This window comes from Plodia interpunctella, chromosome 27 (genome assembly GCF_027563975.2).
Source record: "Plodia interpunctella isolate USDA-ARS_2022_Savannah chromosome 27, ilPloInte3.2, whole genome shotgun sequence".
In the NCBI taxonomy this organism is placed as follows: domain Eukaryota; kingdom Metazoa; phylum Arthropoda; class Insecta; order Lepidoptera; family Pyralidae; genus Plodia; species Plodia interpunctella.
The window spans coordinates 1,135,282-1,157,912 of NC_071320.1; the positions used below are offsets into that span (position 1 = coordinate 1,135,282).

General features: G+C 33.9%; 1 protein-coding gene across 2 annotated transcripts; it reads left to right on the top strand.

The window, feature by feature from the left end:
• Positions 1-1,048: 1,048 nt before the first annotated feature.
• LOC128681418 (uncharacterized) lies at positions 1,049-21,906 on the top strand. 2 transcript variants are annotated; one of them, XM_053765284.1, is made up of 6 exons: positions 1,049-1,207; positions 9,167-9,340; positions 15,587-15,718; positions 16,463-16,535; positions 17,574-17,647; positions 17,876-21,906. In XM_053765284.1, the coding sequence occupies exons 2-6, from the start codon at positions 9,173-9,175 to the stop codon at positions 18,374-18,376; spliced, it is 948 nt and encodes a 315-aa protein (XP_053621259.1). In that variant the 5' UTR covers positions 1,049-1,207; positions 9,167-9,172; the 3' UTR covers positions 18,377-21,906. The 2 variants fall into 2 exon arrangements, with proteins under 2 accessions (XP_053621259.1, XP_053621260.1); XM_053765285.2 differs by lacking the exons at positions 1,049-1,207; positions 9,167-9,340 and adding an exon at positions 12,298-12,380.
• The last annotated feature ends 725 nt before the right edge of the window (positions 21,907-22,631 follow it).

Here is a 22,631-nt window from a genome sequence, read left to right on the forward strand (position 1 = left end):
AATACCTACCTGTGAAAACAAGTACATAAGCATTTGTCCATACCACAGATTAAATAATACCCCAGTATCCATACTGAGAATCGGACCTATGACCTCAAGTAAATTGCAGCTGATTTGCTCTCTCACTCCTTGGCCCTTAGGGACTAAGGACAGCACAACAACTGTAAATCCCTAGAGAATGGTCACACTTGCGGTGTTGGTGTAAAAAAAATACTCGCAGCTATATATTTTTGACAACCTCGGTGGCGCAGTGGTAAAGTTCTTGCCACTGAACCGAGAGTTCCCGGGGTCGATCCCCCGTCGGGTCATGGTGGAAAATGATATTTTTCTGATTGGCCCGGGTCTTGAATGTTTATGTATATTTATATATGTTATAAAATATAGTATCGCTGAGTTAGTATCCCATAACACAAGTCTCGAACATACTTTGGAGCTAGCTCAATCTGTGTGATTTGTCCTAATATATTTTTTTATTTATTTTAATTTTTGCGTAGTAAAATAAGTAGTAGGTATACCCTAATCATTATTATTATTATCCGATATTTTATACTGAACAAAAAAAATATGTGTACCTAACACTATAATTTTACATTAATTGAAGAATTTTAAATTATGCGCTTAATTATTTTTTGTTATAGTAGTGATGTGAATAGTGACGTGACGTCACTTCTTCACTGTTTCATAATATCAGGCTATTATTAAGTATAAAGAGATACGCGTTTTGAGGCGGCTAATCTCCGAAACTACCGAACCGATTTCAAACATTCTTTCACCAATGAGTGTTAATCATTGAGAATGTCAGATGCCTTTAGGTAACTTGAATAATAAATATTTGACACAAGTCTTACCAATCATATGTACTCGAAAATAATAATAATATTATTATAATAATACCTATAATCCTTGCTTTGAATTGAATATTCCGAAGTACTGGTACCTATTTGATGTATTAAAAACTACTAGCGACATCTAGCGTCGAATAGCACGACTACATCTATTTATAACAACACAACCTTGTCTCTGGACTTGGCAAAGCGATGAAGTTCAGTTTGACAGTTCTAATGTAACCAGTGGTCATCATATTTTTTTACCTCCTTGCATTTTGATACCAAAATAATAAGTTATTCGCAAAGTGGTATTACGTGAACAACATGAAAATAAGAGCCCACGCATTTCGGAAAAGGTGGAATGAAACCCGCTAGCATCGGTGAGTACTCAATTTGTTGTCGGCAAACTGTCGTCCTTATTTTTAACTGATTAAAAAAACTGTAGTAGTCAATTGCCTGTTAACCTTTTAACTGAAAGCCGTGGACGCGTAATTTGACGCTATGCCGTGTTTAATTTTATTACGATCGAGTCCGCTGCATATATTAGTCGAATCTAAAATTGTTTTTCTGTTAACTGTAATGATTACTTATCATAAATTGTTTTGTTATCTCTATTATAACAAAATTCATATTTAAACCCTTGATTGGACGTAAACTGCTTGATAATATCATTAACTAATGCTTAGTTATCTTTTCCTACATTTTTTATATTCATTAATATTCAGGTGTTTTATTGGTTGTATTGTTTTGTGGTGTTATCTGAACCCGCGCTTTTCCGACGAACTACGGTAGATGTATGAACTCTATGCTGTATGCAATAAGGTACAAAATATTTATACTTATTTACTGCATTCCCATTCACTTCACATTTATTTTATTTTTATTAAGTTATTGGCCAGTATTGTAAAAAATATCAAACTTGCTCAAAGTAATCTATGGTTTTATTTTTAACAAATCGAAAATATTTTTCTGACCAGTATTTGAATACAGAATAGATTTGAAGAGTCTGTTTGGTTCTTTTTTTGTGTCCTCGAAGCATAGGAATTTAAATTAATAGTGCCTACATACATAATAGACTCTATTAGCCATACAAGCTGAGTTTCACTTGATATCTTTGATGATAAAAAATGGCTTATTAGATTCAGTTAAGGATATTATTATACCTAACTGTTATGTTACTGGCTAAATATATGTATGTAATTAGATCAGGGAAATGATTAAAGTAATTAATAACAAGTCACAGCAATTTTTAAAACAAATGGAGTACCTATTTACTTTTTTATCTTTTATGTTCTTTTTAATTAGCTATTTTGATTGTATTTAAATAAACCTATACATATTATTATTAAATTTAAATTATTTTTGATGATTTTTATTTTATTGTTTGTTTGCATACTAAATTTAGGTAGCTCTTTCATAGAGGAGTACTTATATTAAAATTTATACAAGAAAGATATATGTCCAACAATATATATCCCATATATATTTTATATGTTTGTATATCTTATTTCTAACTGTAATATAATAATAATAATAAATTTATTTATTTAGTACTATACTATAATACTACTTAGTGAATAAATAAATTCATTATTGCTATAGCAGCAGGATAGTATAGTTACTATCCTGCTTATAAGAGCTTTATATAGTTAATTTTAACACTATTTGAAAACTTTTTAAAAGTTAAAACAAATTTCCTAAGTTTTTAAATCAAAATTAAATTAGCAGACCTAAAATTAGATAAGGCACAGATAATATAAAACTAGTTGATAGTTCCAGATAACCTCAGGGTTCTGGAGAAAGCTCACCCTGTTCTGTATCTTTTGTTCATATTCAAAGTTAAGATGATATACATCACTTATTGACATCAAAAATTAATTTAAAACTAAGTATACCGCTAGAACTTCACTGCAATCTTAGATAACAAAACAAAGCTATGTAAAAATCAAATTTAATATGATAACAATGCATGACCATCTAGTTAAATAGTTCTATAGAAGTATCCTATTCGATTGAACATCACTCTGCAATAAATTTTATTAGACTTGGAGCTTGACGTGACTGAAGGCGCGAAAGCGGAGCCAGCTATTTCTATTTATTCATCCAGCCATTCCAGCACTCCGCGTTGTACAATCGTAATTATTAAAAAAAAACCTTACGTTTTTTTATGCACTGTGGCGCCATCTACTTTATAAAGCTCTATTAACTATCAAACTTTTTAGATAGAATGTATCCTACGTGTTAATCCAAGATATCAGCTACCTCAATACCAAATTTCGTAAAAATTGGCCCAGACGTCTGAACGTGACGAAGTAACAAACATACTCACAAACTTTCGCCTTTATAATATTAGTGGGATGTAGTGGGATATTATAATCCCTTGATCCTCATCTAATCTTTAATCTTTCATAAATTCAATTGAAATCTATACTATTTTTATTGAAGAATATGTAAGCAGGAATAGTCGGGAGCACTGTAAAACACGTCTGGTCACTACGGAATTTATTACGGAGGCGAATACCTTCCAAAAATAACAATCTTAAAGGCTAATTGTAACAGCTACCCACTTATACATATTTTACAATTATAAGGAGGTAAGCGTTTGTGAGTTTGTATGTTTGAGGCGGGTAATCGATTTCAAAAATTCTTTCACCATTAAAATGGTACATTATCCCGTGGGAATTTTGAGATAAAGTATAGCCTAGCCTATAGCAGGCTATACTTTATCTCAAAATTCCCACGGGAGCGAAGCCCCGGGCAACATGTAGTTGTATGATAAAGAAAGTGTTAATTGCTGAATCCATTGGATATCATCGTTACTAAAGCTAAACAAGTGTGTGTTTGGTCGCTATTCTATTTAGTGAGAGAGAGAGAGGTGTTCCATGTTTTTAACCCCCGACGCAAAAAGAGGGTTATTATAAGATTGACCGCTAAGTGTGTCTGTCTGTGTACGTGGCACTGTAGCTCATCAACGGATGAACCGATATGGATGCGGTTTTTTTATTTGATACCTAATTTATATGCGGTGGTTCTTAGATATGTTTGATCAAAATCGGTTCAGCCGTTGTAGCGAAATTAATATTGAAAGTCGGGGGTTTTTTAATATGTCTAAGAAATAAACTTGTGGACTTTCACACTTTGGTAAGTCTCGCCGACTCTCGCCACTTTCATCTGTGTATGTACTCTAAACAACGGCCACATCTGGTTCGGCATCAAAGCCTCCGAGGTAACGGAAAACCGAGACTATGCCCCTTGCTTTGTTTAAAATATGACACACTGAAAGCACTTAGGACTGTCGAGTTGATAGATAATGACAATATTAGGTTCGTGATAAGATTTGATTTATGTAAATTATACAGTATACGTGAATGTAAACACATATTCTCACGTCTACGCGGGGTAGACAGGGTCCGAGTCCGCTATCTTTAGGGTTCCGCACCCAAAGGGTGAAATATAGACACTATTATTACGTATTTAAAAGTCCCATACAACAAATGTGATTTTTTAGGCAGTCTTTGTAATGTTACGGAACACTTCATGCGCGAGTACGACTCGCACTTAGCCGGTTTTATTATAGTTAAGTAGTAATTAACGAGGCGTGTAGCACCCGTCGAATAGGACCCCTCGCGGATGTCGTACGAGACGATTATGGGTTAAGAAGCCAAGACAGCTGAAAGGCGATAACGGCATTCTCAAAAAAAGAAGTTATTTTTAACACGGACCATAGGCTTTGAGCCGACATGGCCGGGAATCAAATTAAATCATTTGTTCAGAAATTAGACCACTTTTTCACGTCAATTGTATTTCATATTAGTATATCGCATTTATAATACTACTATAAAACTATAATTCAAATTCAAAATTCTTTATTCAATTTAGGATGATATACATCACTTATTGACGTCAAAAAATTACTTAAACTAAGTCTACTGCCGGCTTCCAAAGCGCAGGTGAAGATGAAGCGGCGCAACAAACTTCACCGCAGCCTTTTCTCCAAGGACGTCAATTAATAAATTATACACTTAAACCTTCGTCAGGAATCACACTATCTTAAAAACCCGCATCAAAATCCGTAGTTTTAAAGATCTAAGCGTACATATGGAGAGACAGACAGCGGAACGCGACTTTGTTTTGTACTATGTAATGATAATGATTCTTCACGCTCTATCTACTCAACCAATCTTCTTGAAATTTTGCATACATATAAGTTGAAGTATGGAGAAGGACATAGGGAATTCATCCCGGAAATTTACTGTTCCTGTGGGAAAATCACGCGGGCGAAACCTAGTTAGATATTCCGCATAACACATTAAGAAAGATTACATGCCTTGCTTACAGACCCTGTCTTAAAAGTCATGTCAGAAGCCTTTAGGCGACTTGAATGTTAGCAATAACGCGCTCGATAAGTTAGAAAGATTTCCTGTCTTGCTCCTTTGACATTGATAAGGTCAATACTCCAAAATTCGATCCTAAAACAAGTTAAAACTTAGTTTAAATCATTTTTTTTTGGTTTAAATGTTAATTTTACGTCCTGCGACTAGAACCAGTTGATTTAACATTTGCAAAAGCGGTTTTGTGTTATCAATAACTTGACAGCCATCTATGTGTGCTTTGAGACCTAAGTTACACACAGACATCACAAATCTATATATAAAAGAAGTCACTGAATAACTGACTGACATATCAACGCACAGCCCAAACCGCTGGGCTTAGAAACTTCAAATTTAGCACGTAGTTTCCTTATGTCGTCTAGGGGTGCACTAAGAAAGGATTTTTCAAAATTCATCCTTTAAGGGGATAAAATGGTGGTTCAAAGTTTGTATGGGTAAACAAGATTAGTGAAATATATCACTGAAGGCAAAAAGACGTGGGCGAAGCCGCAGGCTAAAGCTTGTACATGATACTGGAATGTTTTTGAAAAGCCATCTATATAAACTTGTTGAATACATTCTAAGAAACATATTAGTTTCAATATAACTTACCCATATTCAAACTGCGTGGGCATCCCAACATTTTCTAACCTCTTCACGCTCTATCTACTCAATCAATCTTCTTGAAATTTTGCATACATATAGTTTGAAGTACAGAGAAGGACATATGGTACCTTTAATCCCGGAAAAGTAATTGCTCCCGCGAAAATGCACGCGCGCGCAGCCGCGGGCGAAACACATTATCTATTGGTAAAAACGGTACGAATATCCGTCCGGTAGTTTTCGAGTTTATCGCGTTCATACAGACAGACGTGACAGGGGGACGTCTTTTTATTATAATATGTAAGGATTATATTCTTATTTTAGTAGATAAATGTTCTCTTAAATTGTTGTATGCTCAGTTAACTAACCTATATTATTTAAATAAGTTTTGTTATTATAAATAAGTAAAAACGTAATACATATTTTCTTTTTGTCGTCTACGATATTGAATGTCATTGGAACCTGATTTGGTCATCTTTATTATTAACTGTTGAAAATTGTTTCTGTAACTGTTATTTAAATGCCAAGAAGCCATTTTATTAACGAGTTTATTTGTTAGACAAATTAAAAAAAAAACTCCGACTTTATTCGGACCAATATTCAATTCGCCACAACTTTTGAACGGCTGAATCGATTTTGATCAAACATATCTAAGAACCACCGCATAAAAATTAGGTATCAAATTAAGAAAAAAACCCGCATCCGAATCTAAATCAGTTGATGAGCTACGATGCCACGTACACAGACAGACACAATTAGTGGTCAAACTTATAACACCCCTCTTTTTGCGTCGGGGTAAAAATCTGGTGGGGCCATAGATTACAGATTGAAATGTGTCAAAATTGTCACAAAGTATAGAACCAGAAGCGGTGGTGGTGTAATGGTTAAGACCGAAATAAAAATTGGTCTTCTACTCTATTATGTGTTGGTATTTTAAGCCAAAATATTTATACAGTAGAAAATAACACCATGCTAATGTAATTAGTTAACACAATTTAAGTCCTAATTAGTATATTTAATTATCCAGTTGACTGTGCAACTTTAAACTTTGGTATTAGTATGTACAGTCACCGCAAAAAAGTTTTTCGTCTTTTATCGAATGCGCTATTGAAATGTATTGATGTTTTTGTACTGATTGTTTTTTAATAATTTGTTTTAATTTCTTTTAGTTGTGATTGCAGATTGTACGGTCAGTTTCCCTTAGTGAAATAAAAATATAGTGAAAATTTAACACTGATTTTAGATGTTATTCAAGTCGACTAAAGGCATCTGACATGTTTTATGACGCTAAAAATATACTTTTTGAACATTTGGTTGGGGTTGTTTTTCAACTTTCACGCTTTAAACATATAACACATAATTTTTTTTTACATATAACCAACACAGAATATTAAACAGGAAACACGCGAGGATGAGAAAGACAGAGACAAAACTCATCACTTGTTCCGGGTTGGATTCGGGGCTGTGACTTCGCGAAGCCTGGGGTTGAAAGCTGAAATTTTTAAGATTCGAAAGTGATGTTACAACTGGCCTGACGTCAATTGGAAATGCTACTGTCTAAGATGTATGTCCCTTAGTCGCCTCGTACGACACCCATTGGAGGACATGGAGTGGTCCTATTCTAGGGCGGAACCACAAGCCACACTACTTGCTTTATCAGCATCCTAATCATAACTAATATTATAAATGCGAAAGTAAGTTTGTTTGTTACCTCTTCACGCACCAATCCTCTTGTTGTGTAGTTTTGAAATATGAAGTATACCTTTAATCTCGGAAAAGTAACTGTTCCTGTGGGAAATTCACGCGGGCGAAGCCGCGGGCAAAAGCTATTTATCAGCACATCTGTTCTTAACTGTACCAATGAACTTATTAAAGAACAGGTTTAGCCAAGGTCTAAAGCTTAAATATGACTGAATCTTAAAATAATGAGGATTTAATCCATGTTGTGTATATTTATCCACTTAGCTGTAATCACTACATAGTATGTAAAAACTTTTTTTTATATTCAAATTCAAAATTCTTTATTTAATTTAGGATGATATACATCACTTATTGACGTCAAAAATTACTAAGTTTAAGTAGACTTAGTATTAAAGATACTAAGTCTACTGCCGGCTTCCAAAGCGCAGGTGAAGAAGAAGCGGCGCAACAAACTTCACCGCAGCCTTTTCTCCAAGGACGTCAATTAACAAATATAGGTCTTATACATATATTAAAAATTAGGAGGACGAATTTACATCATTATTAAAAATGTCAAAATTTGAATGAATAATAAAATAAAAAAAAGTTGTATTTCCAATAAAATTATTGAAAAACGTCACACAAAAATATATATATATATATAAATAAAAAGCTAAATGTACAAAACGTACTTAATAATGTAATAAATCAATTACATATGTTATGAGGATTTACAGTTGAATTTACAGTAAACATATCATTCTGTAAATTCAATACAAAAAGGCATGCATCTTGTTTGTTTGTTTGTAATAACTTTATTGCACGAAAATAAGCACATTAATCAAAATTAATACAAGAAAGATACATTGTACAACGGCGGACTTATCCCACGTAGGGATCTCTTACAGTCAACCATCTTGTCCATTATCAATACCTAGTTTCATTTATGTTTGGTCGTTAGTACTCTTTTCTTTGTCAATAATGCAAATCATGCTGCATCAACCAGCTAACTGCATCCATTGTAATATTTAAGCTTAACACGTTATGTTGTAAGAAACAACAGTTCTCAGCAGTGGCCGTTTCCAAATGCCAGTAGTTTGTAACTTGTGAGAAATTACTATTTAATATAAAATTTGACGTGAAAAAGTGGCTGTCGGTCTAATCAATATAATAAAACAGTAGAAAAATAAATTCTGTACATTGAATATATTTACATAATAACAAAATTAGACGATAGAGTAATATATTTACATAATAACAAAATTAGACGATAACACTACAGTAAGAATTTGAAAAAAAATCTGTGTTTGTACACGCTAATATCCGGATCTACTGGACGGATTCGAATGAAACTTTTTTGTTATATAGCTATTAAGCCTGGGCAATATATAGGGTATAAATGATTTTGAAAACTGAAACACCTGATGCAGACCCATGACGGTACAGCGAAACTATAGGAAATATAGAAACGATGCCCTCACAAAAGTTGTTCAGTCTGATAAGCATCTCCTGTCGAAGTATAAAAATCGAAGATCTGGAACAACTAAAGAAGAGCCATAACTGTCCAGTTAAACTATTGGAAATATACAAATGACGCGTTAACATACGTTTTTTGCTGATAGGTATATGTCTGACTTCGACGATACAGTGTGTAGCCGGCATTAAATATGATTGGAATATTTCCAGACTGATATGTCAACACGCAGCAGCGCGACCGCGAACCGAGCCCGGCGCGGTCACAAGGAGCGCTCCAAGAACTTCACCGAGCTTGAGAAGAGGACGGTGCTCGAGCTGATCAGCCGGCACCGGGACGTGCTGCGGCAAGGCCGGTCCAACAGCGCCACCAACCGGAGCAAGCAGGTAACTAGTCAGTGACGTCACACGCTGCTACTCCTCCCAGCTTGAGAAGAGGACGGTGCGCGAGTTTCTTCTCAAAAAATTTTGCTGTGGGCGAAGTGCGGATTAGGATTTCACTTCTTACCATCGAATCGATTCGAAACGAGACACAGCGAACCAATCACATTACGCCATTGTGACGCAACGACAACCGATCGGCAATGTCATTGGTTCGCTGCGTCTCACTTCGAATCGATTCGATGGTGTGAAGTGAAATCCTAATCCGCACTACCCCTCTGGTAGTTTGTAGCTTTTCGGAACGACCACTGCCGAGAAGACCGAAAGAAACAAATTTAAACAGTGTTAGCGGAAATTGCTATCATCACTGTTTAAATTTGTTCCTACTTCAACAAAAATTAAAAAAAGACACAGTAATGACAGTAATTGACTTAACGACCTCGGTGGCGCAGTGGTAAAGTGCTTGCCTTTGAACCGAGAGGTCCCGGGTTCGATCCTCGGTCGAGTCATGTCATGATGGAAAATGATCTTTTTTTGATTGGCCCGGGTCTTGGATGTTTATCTATATATGTATATGTTATAAAATATGGTATCGTTAAGTTAAATAAATAATAAATATAGTCATATAGATAAATATAGTCTCAAGTCTCAATAGTCCGATTAGTTTATTGAACCAACAGGGAAAAAAGTTAATATCGTACGATCTGTCGGACGATGGAAGTCGGTCCACGTGGGCCGAGCGATGATTTTTAGAAATATAAATCTTTTGTTGCCTACTAATTATATATAATACTATATGTTGCCCGGGGCTTCGCTCCCGTGGGGAATTTTGAGAGAAAATATTAGCCTATAGCAATCTTGGATAATGTACCTTTAAAGAATTTTTGAAATCGGTTCGATAGTTTCGGAGATTACACGCCTCAAACATACAAAATCACAAACGTTTATCTTTTTGTCATAATAGTATAGATAAAACACCATAAGACAAAACAGACAAAAAAAAAAACAGAACATACATATATACAAAATGAGAAAAACAAAACGGTGGGACAAACAGGAAAGATATACGTACATTTAAACAAAATTTTTCGTGATTGATATGTATATTAGAATGATTTATGCGAAAATTTGAATTTATTATAATAGAAATTGCCAATACCTACATAATCACATTACCCAATTTTATCTGAGCATCGTCGAATACCTTTATTTTTACAGATAAAGAAAAAGGTAAAATTTAGCTACAATAAGTAATTTGTTCGTTAAAAATTATCGGCTTATCGCTAGTTAACAGAAGTTAACGTTGACGACATCGATAAAGTTGTTAATCTTGGATATATAACTTATTAACTGATTAATTTTACTTACTTCCGTAAAGGTGACGTAAATTGGGTCAAAATATATATGCTAAGGATTCCTAACCGTGCGAATTAGCGGGAAAAAAGTAGGAAAGCGGATGCTGGGTTCCGACGCTCAGTATCCACGGAAGAAGCACCAGTAGTAAGCCCCAAAAACAGGCTTTTCCTGCAGTCATATATATAACTAGCTGCGCTCCGGGGATTCGCTTCCGTGGGAATTTCGGGATTAAAAGTACCCTATCTGTTATTACTGGTTATATTCTACCAGTGTACCAAATTTCGTAACTATCGGTCCAGTAGATTTTACGTGTTAGTATAACAAACATACACACATAGACAAACTTTCGCATTTATAGTATTAGTAGGATATATCTCTTGATGAAGTTCAAAATAATTTACAATATTACTGCGCAGTTAAAATTTTAAACCGAGTTAGAAATACAAAACATAATTTGATACTTGCAGCGATGTGAAACATTAGACTGAAATATGCTGAGTTAGACTCGGCGCCTCGTGTGTCGGTCGTATACTAAATTAAACGTAGAGTGGACATCGTCTGATGTTATCTTCTTTGCCTCTGAGAGACCTTGAAAAATGTAAAGTTTAAAAAGTAAGTCCGGAGGGCCTTAAATATTTTATTTTTGGAAAAACTAAAATCGTTGCTATGTTTCAATAATTAATTTGTCATGTTTACTTATGTATTTTTTCGGATTTTGTCCATTTCAAATTCAAATACAAAAGTCTTTACTCAATTTTGTATGATATACATCACTTATTGACGTCAAAAAATTACTTAAACTAAGTCTACTGCCGGCTTCCAAAGCGCAGGTGAAGAAGAAGCGGCGCAACAAACTTCACCGCAGCCTTTACTCCAAGGTCGTCTCAATTAACAAAATGTAGGTCTTAAATACATATTTAAAAAGTTCAGATATCCAGTTCGACACGGGTTTGGAAAGCGGTTTCTTTATAAATAAATATTTAAATAATTCTTGATCAAATATTACATATATAGTATGTTTCACATAGAGAAAAAATATCTTCTTCATAGTCGTATTCCTCGTGGTTGAGAGTCGTGGTCATTACGTGGAATTAAACACATATAAGTTATATTAAATGGAGAAGGCAATGGCAAACTATACCATTACTAATGCCAAGACAGTTGTTATTATAACAATTTATATTATCCTATATTCTCCATTACACACACAAGTTAATAAGAATCAACCAGTATGCAGGTTTCCTCACGATGTTTTCCTTCACCTGAAGCAAGCGGTGGTCGATGAAAACTACTATACATGAGTCAGATTGGTATACAAACTCATGTGGCATCCACAGGCGGGCGTCTTAACCATTACACCACCACCGCTTCATGAAAACATATATTATATATATATGATATTCCGAGTAAAGGCGCGCTTAAGTACATCGTCAATAATTTTTAAATGTTTTTATTATTGATCAGAATTTAGTAACAGATTACATAAGGTATATATTACGTAACTAAATATCGACCCTAAAGTAGTATTCGTGGAACGTCACTAGATATTTTACTAACTTCATCGAGGACTACATCAAACGACAAACTGTTCTGTACATAATTTATTCTATGCACTGCGCATACGCGCTCGGTGCTAGCTCAAACATTGTAAGTACCTGAAATGGATCCAAACAGTCAACTGTACAGTTATGTGAGTGTTTTTATTTAAATCATTTTATATAACGTCCCAACTTAAACAGACAGACTTTAACAATACTACTGATATTATAAATGCGAAAGTTTGTGAGGATGTATATAGTATGTTTGTTACTCTTTCACGCAAAAATTGTTGTGAAATTCGGTGTACACGGGTAGAATATAACCTGGAATAACACATAGGGTGCCTTTTATCCCGAAATTCCCACGCGAGCGAAGCCCCTGGGCGAAGCTAATAAAATGCGAAAGTCTCTTGTCTATTCTGCTTTCACGGTTAAACCGCTGGACGGATTTTGATGAAATTTGGTATACATATAGCTAAAGACCCCAACCCCCTTTTTAATAATCAACCCCCAAATGACTAATGGGGGATGAAAGTTTGTTTGAAAAAAGTGTCTCTCGCGTTCGTAGAGAAACTCACTAATTAATCTATACTATATCTATATTATTATAAAGAGGTAAGTGTTTGTGAGTTTGTATGTTTGTACAAACAAGTAAAGCAGATGTTCTCGAGTTCGGTTTCTCTGACCACAAAGGCATAATTTTCTCTACATCACTAGCCATACAGAACTTAAAATATTTTTCAACCGTTAAGCGATTATATAATGCTAGTAATTTTAATAAATTTAAAAATGAAATATCGAAAATTAAGTGGAATGAGGTTCTAAGCTCAACCCGGAACATAAATGATAATTATAATATATTTAATGAAATTATGATTAATACTCTAGATCAATGTATACCTAAAAAAACAATAAAATATAATACAAAATGTACAAAAACTTATTTGACTCCGGGATTAAAACAATCTTGCCGTAATAAAAGATTATTAAAACATTTAGCGTCCCAAACAAATAATAAAATACTACGAGATGACTATAAAAAGTATTGCAAAATTCTAAAACTTGCTGTTAAAAGAGCAAAAAAGTTAAATAACCAGCGTAAGATTATGACTTCGGATAACAAAATACAGTGTATGTGGAAAATTGTAAATAAAGAAACCAATCAAATTAGGAAAAATCGACCTAATATAAAATTGAAACTGCTTAACAAGCAAACTATAGATGATCCAAAACTCGTAGCAGAAAAGTTCAATAAGTTCTTCATAGAGATCGGAAAATCGGTCGAAAATCCGCTCAAAATGGGTACAAATATCAATACAGATAGAGTACCTAATACTTTCTTTTTAAGCCCGGTTGACTATAAAGAAGTAAATAATATTTTAAAAAATCTCAAAAATAAAAATTCTTTCGGTATAGACGAAATCCCCCCGACACTGATAAAGGCATGTGCCGACCAATTGACTGTCCCATACACTTTGTTAATCAACCAGTCTTTTGCAGAAGGTGTTTTCCCAGATATTTTAAAGGTTTCTATAATAAGACCAATCCACAAAAAAGGTTCAACCACTGATATTAACAACTACCGACCTATATCTTTCTTGCCAACTTCAGCAAAGGTATTCGAAACAGCAATGGTCAACCGCCTATACATTTTTTATGAAAAATTCAAATTACTACATAAAAATCAAAACGGATTTAGGAAAAACCATTCTACAACACTAGCAATTTATAAATTTGTCCAAAAAATATTCGCTGAAATAGGTAGAAAATAGTACGCCATCGGTCTTTTACTGGATATGAGCAAAGCATATGACAAAGTTAGCCATAACATCCTACTATCTAAATTATACGAGTCAGGTGTCAGAGGGCCCGCTTATAGTTGGTTTAAATCGTATCTAGAAAACCGATGTCAATACGTGGAAATTAAAAATACCAACTTTGCTACAGGGAAAATAGAATACATCCGATCAGGTAGAGAAGTAGCTACCAGCTCTATCCCACAGGGTAGTGTGCTGGGCTGCTTGTTGTTTCTAATCTATATAAACGACCTCCCTAAAATCATCAAAAACTAATGTATTCTTTTTGCAGATGACGTCTCTGTTTTGCTATCTTGTTCAAATACGGCAGAACTAGAAAATAATTTGAATACAACTCTAACTGACATTACAAATTGGCTAAATAATCATAATCTTGAAGTAAATTTAAATAAAACAAAAATAATACAATTCAAACCTTCACAAAAAACTGCGTTAAAAATGACATATGAATTTAATAATTCTAAATTAAAATTTGTTGACATAGCTACACTACTAGGAATAGATTTAGACACTAATATGACTTGGAAACCCCATATAAGAACATTAAAAAATAGGTTATCATCTTTTATATATGCATTAAACCACTTAAAACGTGTAACCGACTTTAAGACTTCGCTTGCAGCATACTATGCATACGCGCAATCAAGATTGTCATATGGGATAGTCATGTGGGGAAACTGCTGTGACATAAATGACATATTTGTTTTGCAAAAAAAATGTATACGAATTCTTACAAATATAGACGAAATGACATCTTGCCGGCCATACTTTAAAAAACATAAAATATTAACGCTGACATCTATTTACATTTTAGAAATCTGCAAATTTGTACGGAAACACAGTGAATTATATACTAATAGGGATAATCACAACAGAAGAAACAATCGGTATTCAAATAAATTATTAATTCCACTTACTAATATGGCATTAATTGGATCTAGTCCTCATCATATGGCAATAAAAATATTTAACCACATTCCAAATGAAATAAAAAATATTAAAAAACCACACATATTTACTAACCATCTCAAGGTTTTTCTTTTGGATAAATGCTATTACAGTATCGCAGAGTTCTTTGAAGATCAAATCGATCAGTGATACCTTCGACTCCCCTTCATTTTATTAATTTTAATCATTTTTAATAATTTAATCATTTAATGCATGACAATTAACAATGTTAAATATTTAAGTAAATGGCATCTAGCTGCCCCAATGTTTGCTGTGCCCTTGCAGGGCGTCACCTGTACTTACTTATTATCTATGTAACACCTAACATTTCCACTTGTGACATTGCAATAAATGAATCTGAATCTGAATCTGAATCTGTTTGAGGCGGTTAATCTCCGAAACTACCGAACCGATTTCAAAAATTCTTTCACCATTAGAAAGGTACATTATCCATAATTGCTATAGGCTATGGGAGCGTGCATTCCCCTGCGAAAACAAAAAAAAAGCTATGTGAGCGAAGCCATGGGCAACATCTAGTAAATAAATGTAATGATTGAAACGGTACGTTGTAATCGTAAAATTTTTGTTTGCAGCTAGTGTGGTCGACCATATGCGAGGAGGTGAACAAACGCTGCGGCGGCGAGCGGCCGCGCACTCCTGCGCAGGTCAAGATGTGGTACGAGAACTACAAGAAGAAGTGCAAGATGCGCGCGCACGACTCCCAGGTACTCCAATGTAACAGGGTAGATGACAAATTTTTATTTTGATGACTATTCGAAGACTTGTGAGAAATAACTATTTAATATAAAAAAATTGACGTGAAAAAGTGCCTGTGAAGGTCTAATTTCTGAATAAATGATTTGAATTTGACTCTTATCTTTGAAGTCAAATTTCATCAAAATCGGTCCAGCGGTGATGTTGTGAAAGCGGACAGCAGACAGACTTTTGGTTTCATATTAGCTGCGCGCAAGGACTTCGCTCCCGTGGGAATTTCGGGACAAAAGGTACCCTATGTGTGATTCCACAATATATTCTACTTATGAACCACATTTCATTACAATGCGTCCAGTAGATTTCGCGAGAAATAGTAACAAACATACATCCTCACAAACTTTCGCATTTATAATATAATAATAGTTGTTCGCCGCGAACTTAGACCTCGCGAACACAATATTTTTTTTTACAAAATTGTGAATATTTCAAAAACGACTGAACCGATTTTGATGCCCTACGAACATAAAAATTCTATTGGCATATCCGTACATACCTTTTGAATTTCATCAAAATCGGACCGACGGTACGAAAAGTTATCGCGTTACAAACGTACCTAAATGCATACAAAAATGTATTTTTCCCCCAAGTAGAATGTTAGCCCTCGCCCACTCGGTCAATTAATATTAGTAGTTATGGATCATTTTTGAAAAAATCAATTGTGGTTTTAATTCATTAAAACCATTATTTGTTCTCAGCAACCACAATCCGACCCGCAGGGACTCCTCGACGGCATGTTGTGGCAAAGTCTGCATCCTCTAGAAGTTAAAGGTAAGATCCCTCACGCTAGTAGTCTGTACCTTTGGAGGATTTTAGGGTCATTTCTAGAGCAAGACAGCCGCGGCTGTCTTTTTAAATTTTTCATTTTTTTTTAAAGATAATTAACTTTACTATGATACAGTGGTGGTCTAGTTGTTAAGACCATCCGCCTGTGATCGAAAGGTCTAAGGTTCGCATACTTAATCTAAAAAATTTATAATCTAGTGTGCGAAATTAAGACACACATCATCACATTTCCAAGAAAGTCGATGTATGTCAAGATATGGTCAAGATGACAAATCGTGTTTTTCAGATTTGTCTGGTTCTTGGATGTTTATTTATATACAATTAACTTTTTCCCACAACTTCTTACGTGAGCAAAAATCCATTTCCCGTGGGAATCTCAGGAATCCCTTCTTAGTGCACCCCTGCACTGTCCTAGGAACCTGCACACCAAATTTCAGCTTTCTACGCCCAGTAGTTACGGCTGTGCATTGTCTGTCAGTCAGTCACTCAGTAACACTCTTGTGTTCAAGATACACATAATCTTTATATATAAAACTCTTGTTTTATATATAAAGATTATGTGTATCTTTTAAAATATAGTATCGTCGGGTTAACATCCTATAACACAAGTCTCGAACTTAATTTGGGGCTAACTCAGTCTGTGTGATTTGTTCATATATATATATATATTACTAGCTGCGCCCCGGACTTCGCTCCCGTGGGAATTTCGGGATAAAAAGTATCCTATGTGTTATTCTATCCGTGTACGAAATTTCATATCAATCCGTCCAGTAGATTTTGCTTGAAAGAGTAACAAACATACACACATACGTCCTCACAAACTTTCACATTTATTATAAATTCGAAAGTTTGTTATCTCTTCACGCTCTATCTACTCAGCCAATCTTCTTGAAATTTTTCATACATGTAGTTTGACGAGTGGACATACTTTTCATGACGGAAAAATAACTGTTCCCATGGGAAAAATACGCGAGCGAAGCCGCGGACAAAAGCTAGTATTTATTTAAAAATATGTTTTCCTAGATGAGGACGCCGATGCTGCGACGAGCGTAGAGGGCGCTCACAGCGGGAAAGACGACGACTGCGTGCCGGTTAACGTGAGTTTTCTCTCTTTCACACTATGTGCCTCTCCCTCTCCCCTCTCTGAACGTCAACCCTATTTGAGAATGCCATTGATGCCTATCAGTCTTTTTGTCCCAAAGTCGCTTTGTACCTACTCTCTACCTCCATTAGGTATTTTATAATCTCTATTTTCAACAAAACTTGGGCGTAAACACGTTGACAATCTTAAGAAAACATTTAAAAAGAACTTGTTTATTTTTTAGATGTCAAACGGCCGACTTTCAAGCGCGAACGACAGCGACGACACGATGCCAAACGTACTTGAACCCCAAGTCCAAATCATCCCCCAGTCATCCCCAACACCCCCCTTAAAACCCTCCATGATCCCCCCACACATACACCTAGCGAACTCCCTACAAGCCATCGAACAAGCCAGAATACAACAGAATTTACTAAAATTTAGCGATTTTTCTAACACCCCACTAAATTTAAGCAATCTAGACGAGGATAAGAGAAAGAATGGGCACGATAGAGTGAAAGAGACGGAAGAACAGATAAAACACGACTGTGGAACGGCGACGGAAGAAGAGAGGTTATATTTTACGGCTAAAAGGCAACATGCTATATGGGAACACGAGGTTAAAATGAAGATTTTAAACATGGAGTTGAGGCAGAAGGAAGAGATTTTTTCATTGCAAAAACAACTGTTTTTGATTGAGTTAAAACTCAAAATGGAGTTTTTGGAAAAGGCAAACGCCAAATAAGATAATTTGCTCTGGCAGTAACAAAAAATAAAGTATTAAAAAAAAATAGGAATAAAATTACAAAAATATTCACTAAGTCTGTCCATAGAGTAAAAAATAAACGCTGTGGTCCTTTTGGCTGGCAACACTGAGCGATTATCAACCAATCTTGACTATTCTACTTGGTGTTGCAATGGCAAAGAATTTAGTTCATGAAAAATCAGTTTCATATACACAAGGTACATCTATGAAATCAACGCCACAGTTGTTTACAACAAAATTGTGATTTTTAGGCGTAACGTGTTAAATTCAAGCACCTAGTGTGCGTTAAGTGTCCTTTTTTTCAAGCGGTTAATAGGTTGAGAACATTCTGTGAAAATTTCCAATGTTTGCCTATTATGGAACCTTAAAAAAAAGATATGTATTTAGTATGATTAAAAATTAAAGCAAAATTTCAGTATTTTTTAAACAGTCGTACGCGCAACACAATAGACAATCTTTTGACGAACGCATTTGCACCGTAAGTTTACGAGACGATACCTTAAATAATATACCTATATATGATATTTTCGGTCATAGACTGCCAGAGTTAATACACATTAAAGTAAGGATCGGAAAGGTTAAAAAAAAGCAGTAATAGTTTTACAAAAATACGACTGAAATTTTATAGCCACGGTCATAATAGAAGATTATTATGACTGTGCCTTTGACATGAATCAAATGCCGTAAGGAGACTTGATTAAAATGCGACACCAGGGTTAGTAACACACTCGATGTCATCAAGTCGTGAAAACATAACACTCGTTTTATACAGTCGTGTAAAATGTAGTCTTCCATACAGTAATGCTCAAAAGCTTTACGAAAACCTTCCGATAGCAATTTTATCTAGTTTTTTGTGCCATTTTTATTGTATATTTTATTAAATGGTAGGGACAATGGTACAGACATCTTTGCCTTTTAAAAAGTATGTTGGTTAGTCTATGGTCTGAAGGGTATTATGGTACATGTTCATACATTACGTTCCAAATTAGAAAATAAATTAAAATTCTAAACATTAAATTTCATAGCTCATCACAAAACAGTCAATCTGGTAGGTCGACTGTTTTGTGTGTGTCTGCGATTTTGGACCTTATTAACATAACTTTCCTCTTATATTTAGTTTATTTTCCGTGCAAATTTATTGAAAATTATCTAAATAAGTGATGTCAATAAGGTACTAATCCTAAAGTTATGTTTTACTTGAAAATACTAAATTGAAATATATATTTTTTGCTTGTTCATAGGAAACGTATTTGACAAGTATCAGAACATCGTACCATACAGTTTGAAATGTGATCAAAAGAGTACATTATTTTTGTAATCGTTATTTTGCATAGATTATTTTGTATGTTATTTTTTTTTTTTTTAGTTTTTAGGTTTTCATGTATAAGATACTGGCGTATGGTTCCAACGTCAACGTCATGCTGCATAAAAAAATATATTTAAAAAAATTCCAAATTTAAATCATCATAATAAGCAAAATTGTGTTGTGATATATTTTTAATTCCGATTCTATTTAATTTTGATTTTTATGCCAGCATTATATCTATAAATTATAGAATATAAGACGCTTTCTCTGAAACCACACAACAGTAGATTTATTTATATATCTGCGCTGTGCAGTTCTTCATATAGTATTATTTTTATTACGGCAGCTAATGCATAATCCTTTAAAAAAACTGCCAACGCATTATATTATAATCATAACATGTTTTAGATTATGCTGATGTACATTTTTAAAAAAATACTTTTTTAAACGTCACTGTCATTTAAAAAAAACATAGGGCGATATTTGTTTCATCATTATATATTTAAGTTATAAATTGTATAGTCTAAAACATGTTAGAAGCTAGAAATAACTGAACACTATATAAAACATATGTATAGTAAAAAAAATATCTTATTTTTTTTCTTTACAATAGTTGACGTCCTGTTAACTATTTTTTATTTTCCAGGTTATGTTGAGTGGCCAGTATATTCTAACTTCACTTGTTATTGTTTTAATAATTTAGTACTTAGAATTATAGTCCAAAAGGACTTTAAGAATAGGGATTTAAAAACCCAATTTTACGGGGTCAATGTACTTTTGACGCGTGTCAAGTGTGGCAAACTATACCTAGTCTCACCATATATAGTTATATGAAATAGTTATATATGTAATATATTACGTTAAGTAATAACTACTTATGGCAACAGGTTGCATGTATTATATGAGTATTTTTAAATTTTAAAAATATATGTAGGGTTGCGTTTGATTTATATATCTATTTTGATATAAGTATTCTTAACGCAACGATTAGGCCCATTAGGTTATGTTTAGACCGAATTTAGTGGGATACTTTGCAAAAAATGCTTTTTAATATATCGCATATAAATCTTTTTTATATAATTGTGTTATGTTTAATTTATGTTTTTCTTTTTCAAAGTAAACCGCTAAATATGTTGCCGAGACATTAATTTTAAAAAGTGATATTATTATAGCTTAACCTACATTCATTAACTAATTCATATAATTATATATACATCAGTCAGTGCCAATAATTAAACCATTGTTATTGTAATTGTAACATAAAATATATTAGTTATTACATACATAAGGATACGCGAGAAATACGTAAAAATTGCGGAGACATAAATTCGACATATAATGATATTATTAGCGTTATAGAAAAACAGTTTATATAATATAATATATATATATATATAACAGTACAAAGTATGTTATAATACCTCAATAAACAGTGTATTGTAAATATGTAGGTTAGATGTAAAATTTTAGAACCATTTATTGTAAAAGGAGGTGGCTTACACCTTTCTTAGTCTGGGTTGCCAGTACATACTCAATAATAATAATAATAACTAATAGAAATTACATAAAATAACGCATTATACGGGGGTATAAAAAAAAATCTATGCTCAATTATGGAACTGGCAACACTAGCGGTGTACGTTGCCCTCCGGACATGGCAATACTTCGAAATTCTATTATACACTTTTAGCGACGATGTGATGTATTTTACGATCTCAATACAATTAAAATTTTTACCTCTCTGGTTTTTAACTCTTTATTGTCTATGTGCTCAGAAATCTGAAATTTACCACTGACCATAGACATAGTGATTTTTGACAGATAAGAATATATAGTTGTTGAGTTTAAGTGAACTAAGCAATCGTTACGTTCCAAAAAATTATATTTTTCGGACGAAAATGACCCGTTTGTAATATGTGACATTACGCCATCGTAATGTCTATCTCAAAACGTCATTTTCGCAGAATGGCGTTCACTTTTTTCGCATGAGTCCTATTTTTTTTAAATTGCAAAAACGGCATTAGATATTTTTCTTTTATCTATGGATATTATCCCCCTTATGTTTTTCAGATTTCTGTGTCGATGTGTGATTATAAAGTGATAAAAATAATATGTATTTTTAATGTTTTATTTCGAAAAATTAAGTTAATCTGATTAAATTGGATATTATTGAAATTCAATAAAGAATTTATTTTCTGTTTCATAGTTTATTTCTTTGGAATAGGTACCCAAATAACTATACATTTATATGTAGATTTAATATTAACATTAGTTGATGCATATCTGTCTTTAATGGTCTTAAAAACGGTTTTATGTATAAATTAATCTAATCTTAAATCTACATTTGAAGCGGTGGTGGTGTAACGGTCAAGACGCCCCATGAACCAAAATGTCCCAGGTTCAAGTCCTACTCGTGCCGAGTTTGTATACCAATCTGACTCATGTAGTTTTTTTTATAGACCACCACTTGCTTCCGGTGAAGGAAAACATCGTGAGGAAACCTGCACTCAATGGCAAACCATTAACAGTGCCAAGAAAATAGTTGTGTGTGTCTCACTCAACGTAATGACCACGACCCTCAGCCATGAGGAATAAGACTATAAAGAGTAAACTCTAATTTTAACCATCTGTGACCAACTGCACCTAAATCTAGCCGGAGATAAAGTCAAACTAATTACAAATGCGAAAGTAATTTTCTTTGTTACCTGTCTTCACGCTCTATCTACTCAACCAATCTTCTTGAAATTTTGCATACATGTAGTTTGAAGTGTGGAGAAGGACATAGTACCTTTCATCCAGGAAGAATAACTGTACCCATGGGAAATTAACGCAAAAGCTATTATATATTTATAAAAATCAGTGGGCGAAGTGCGGGTTTGAATTCACTTCTCACAATCGATTCGATGGTGAGAGAATGCAAACCCGCAC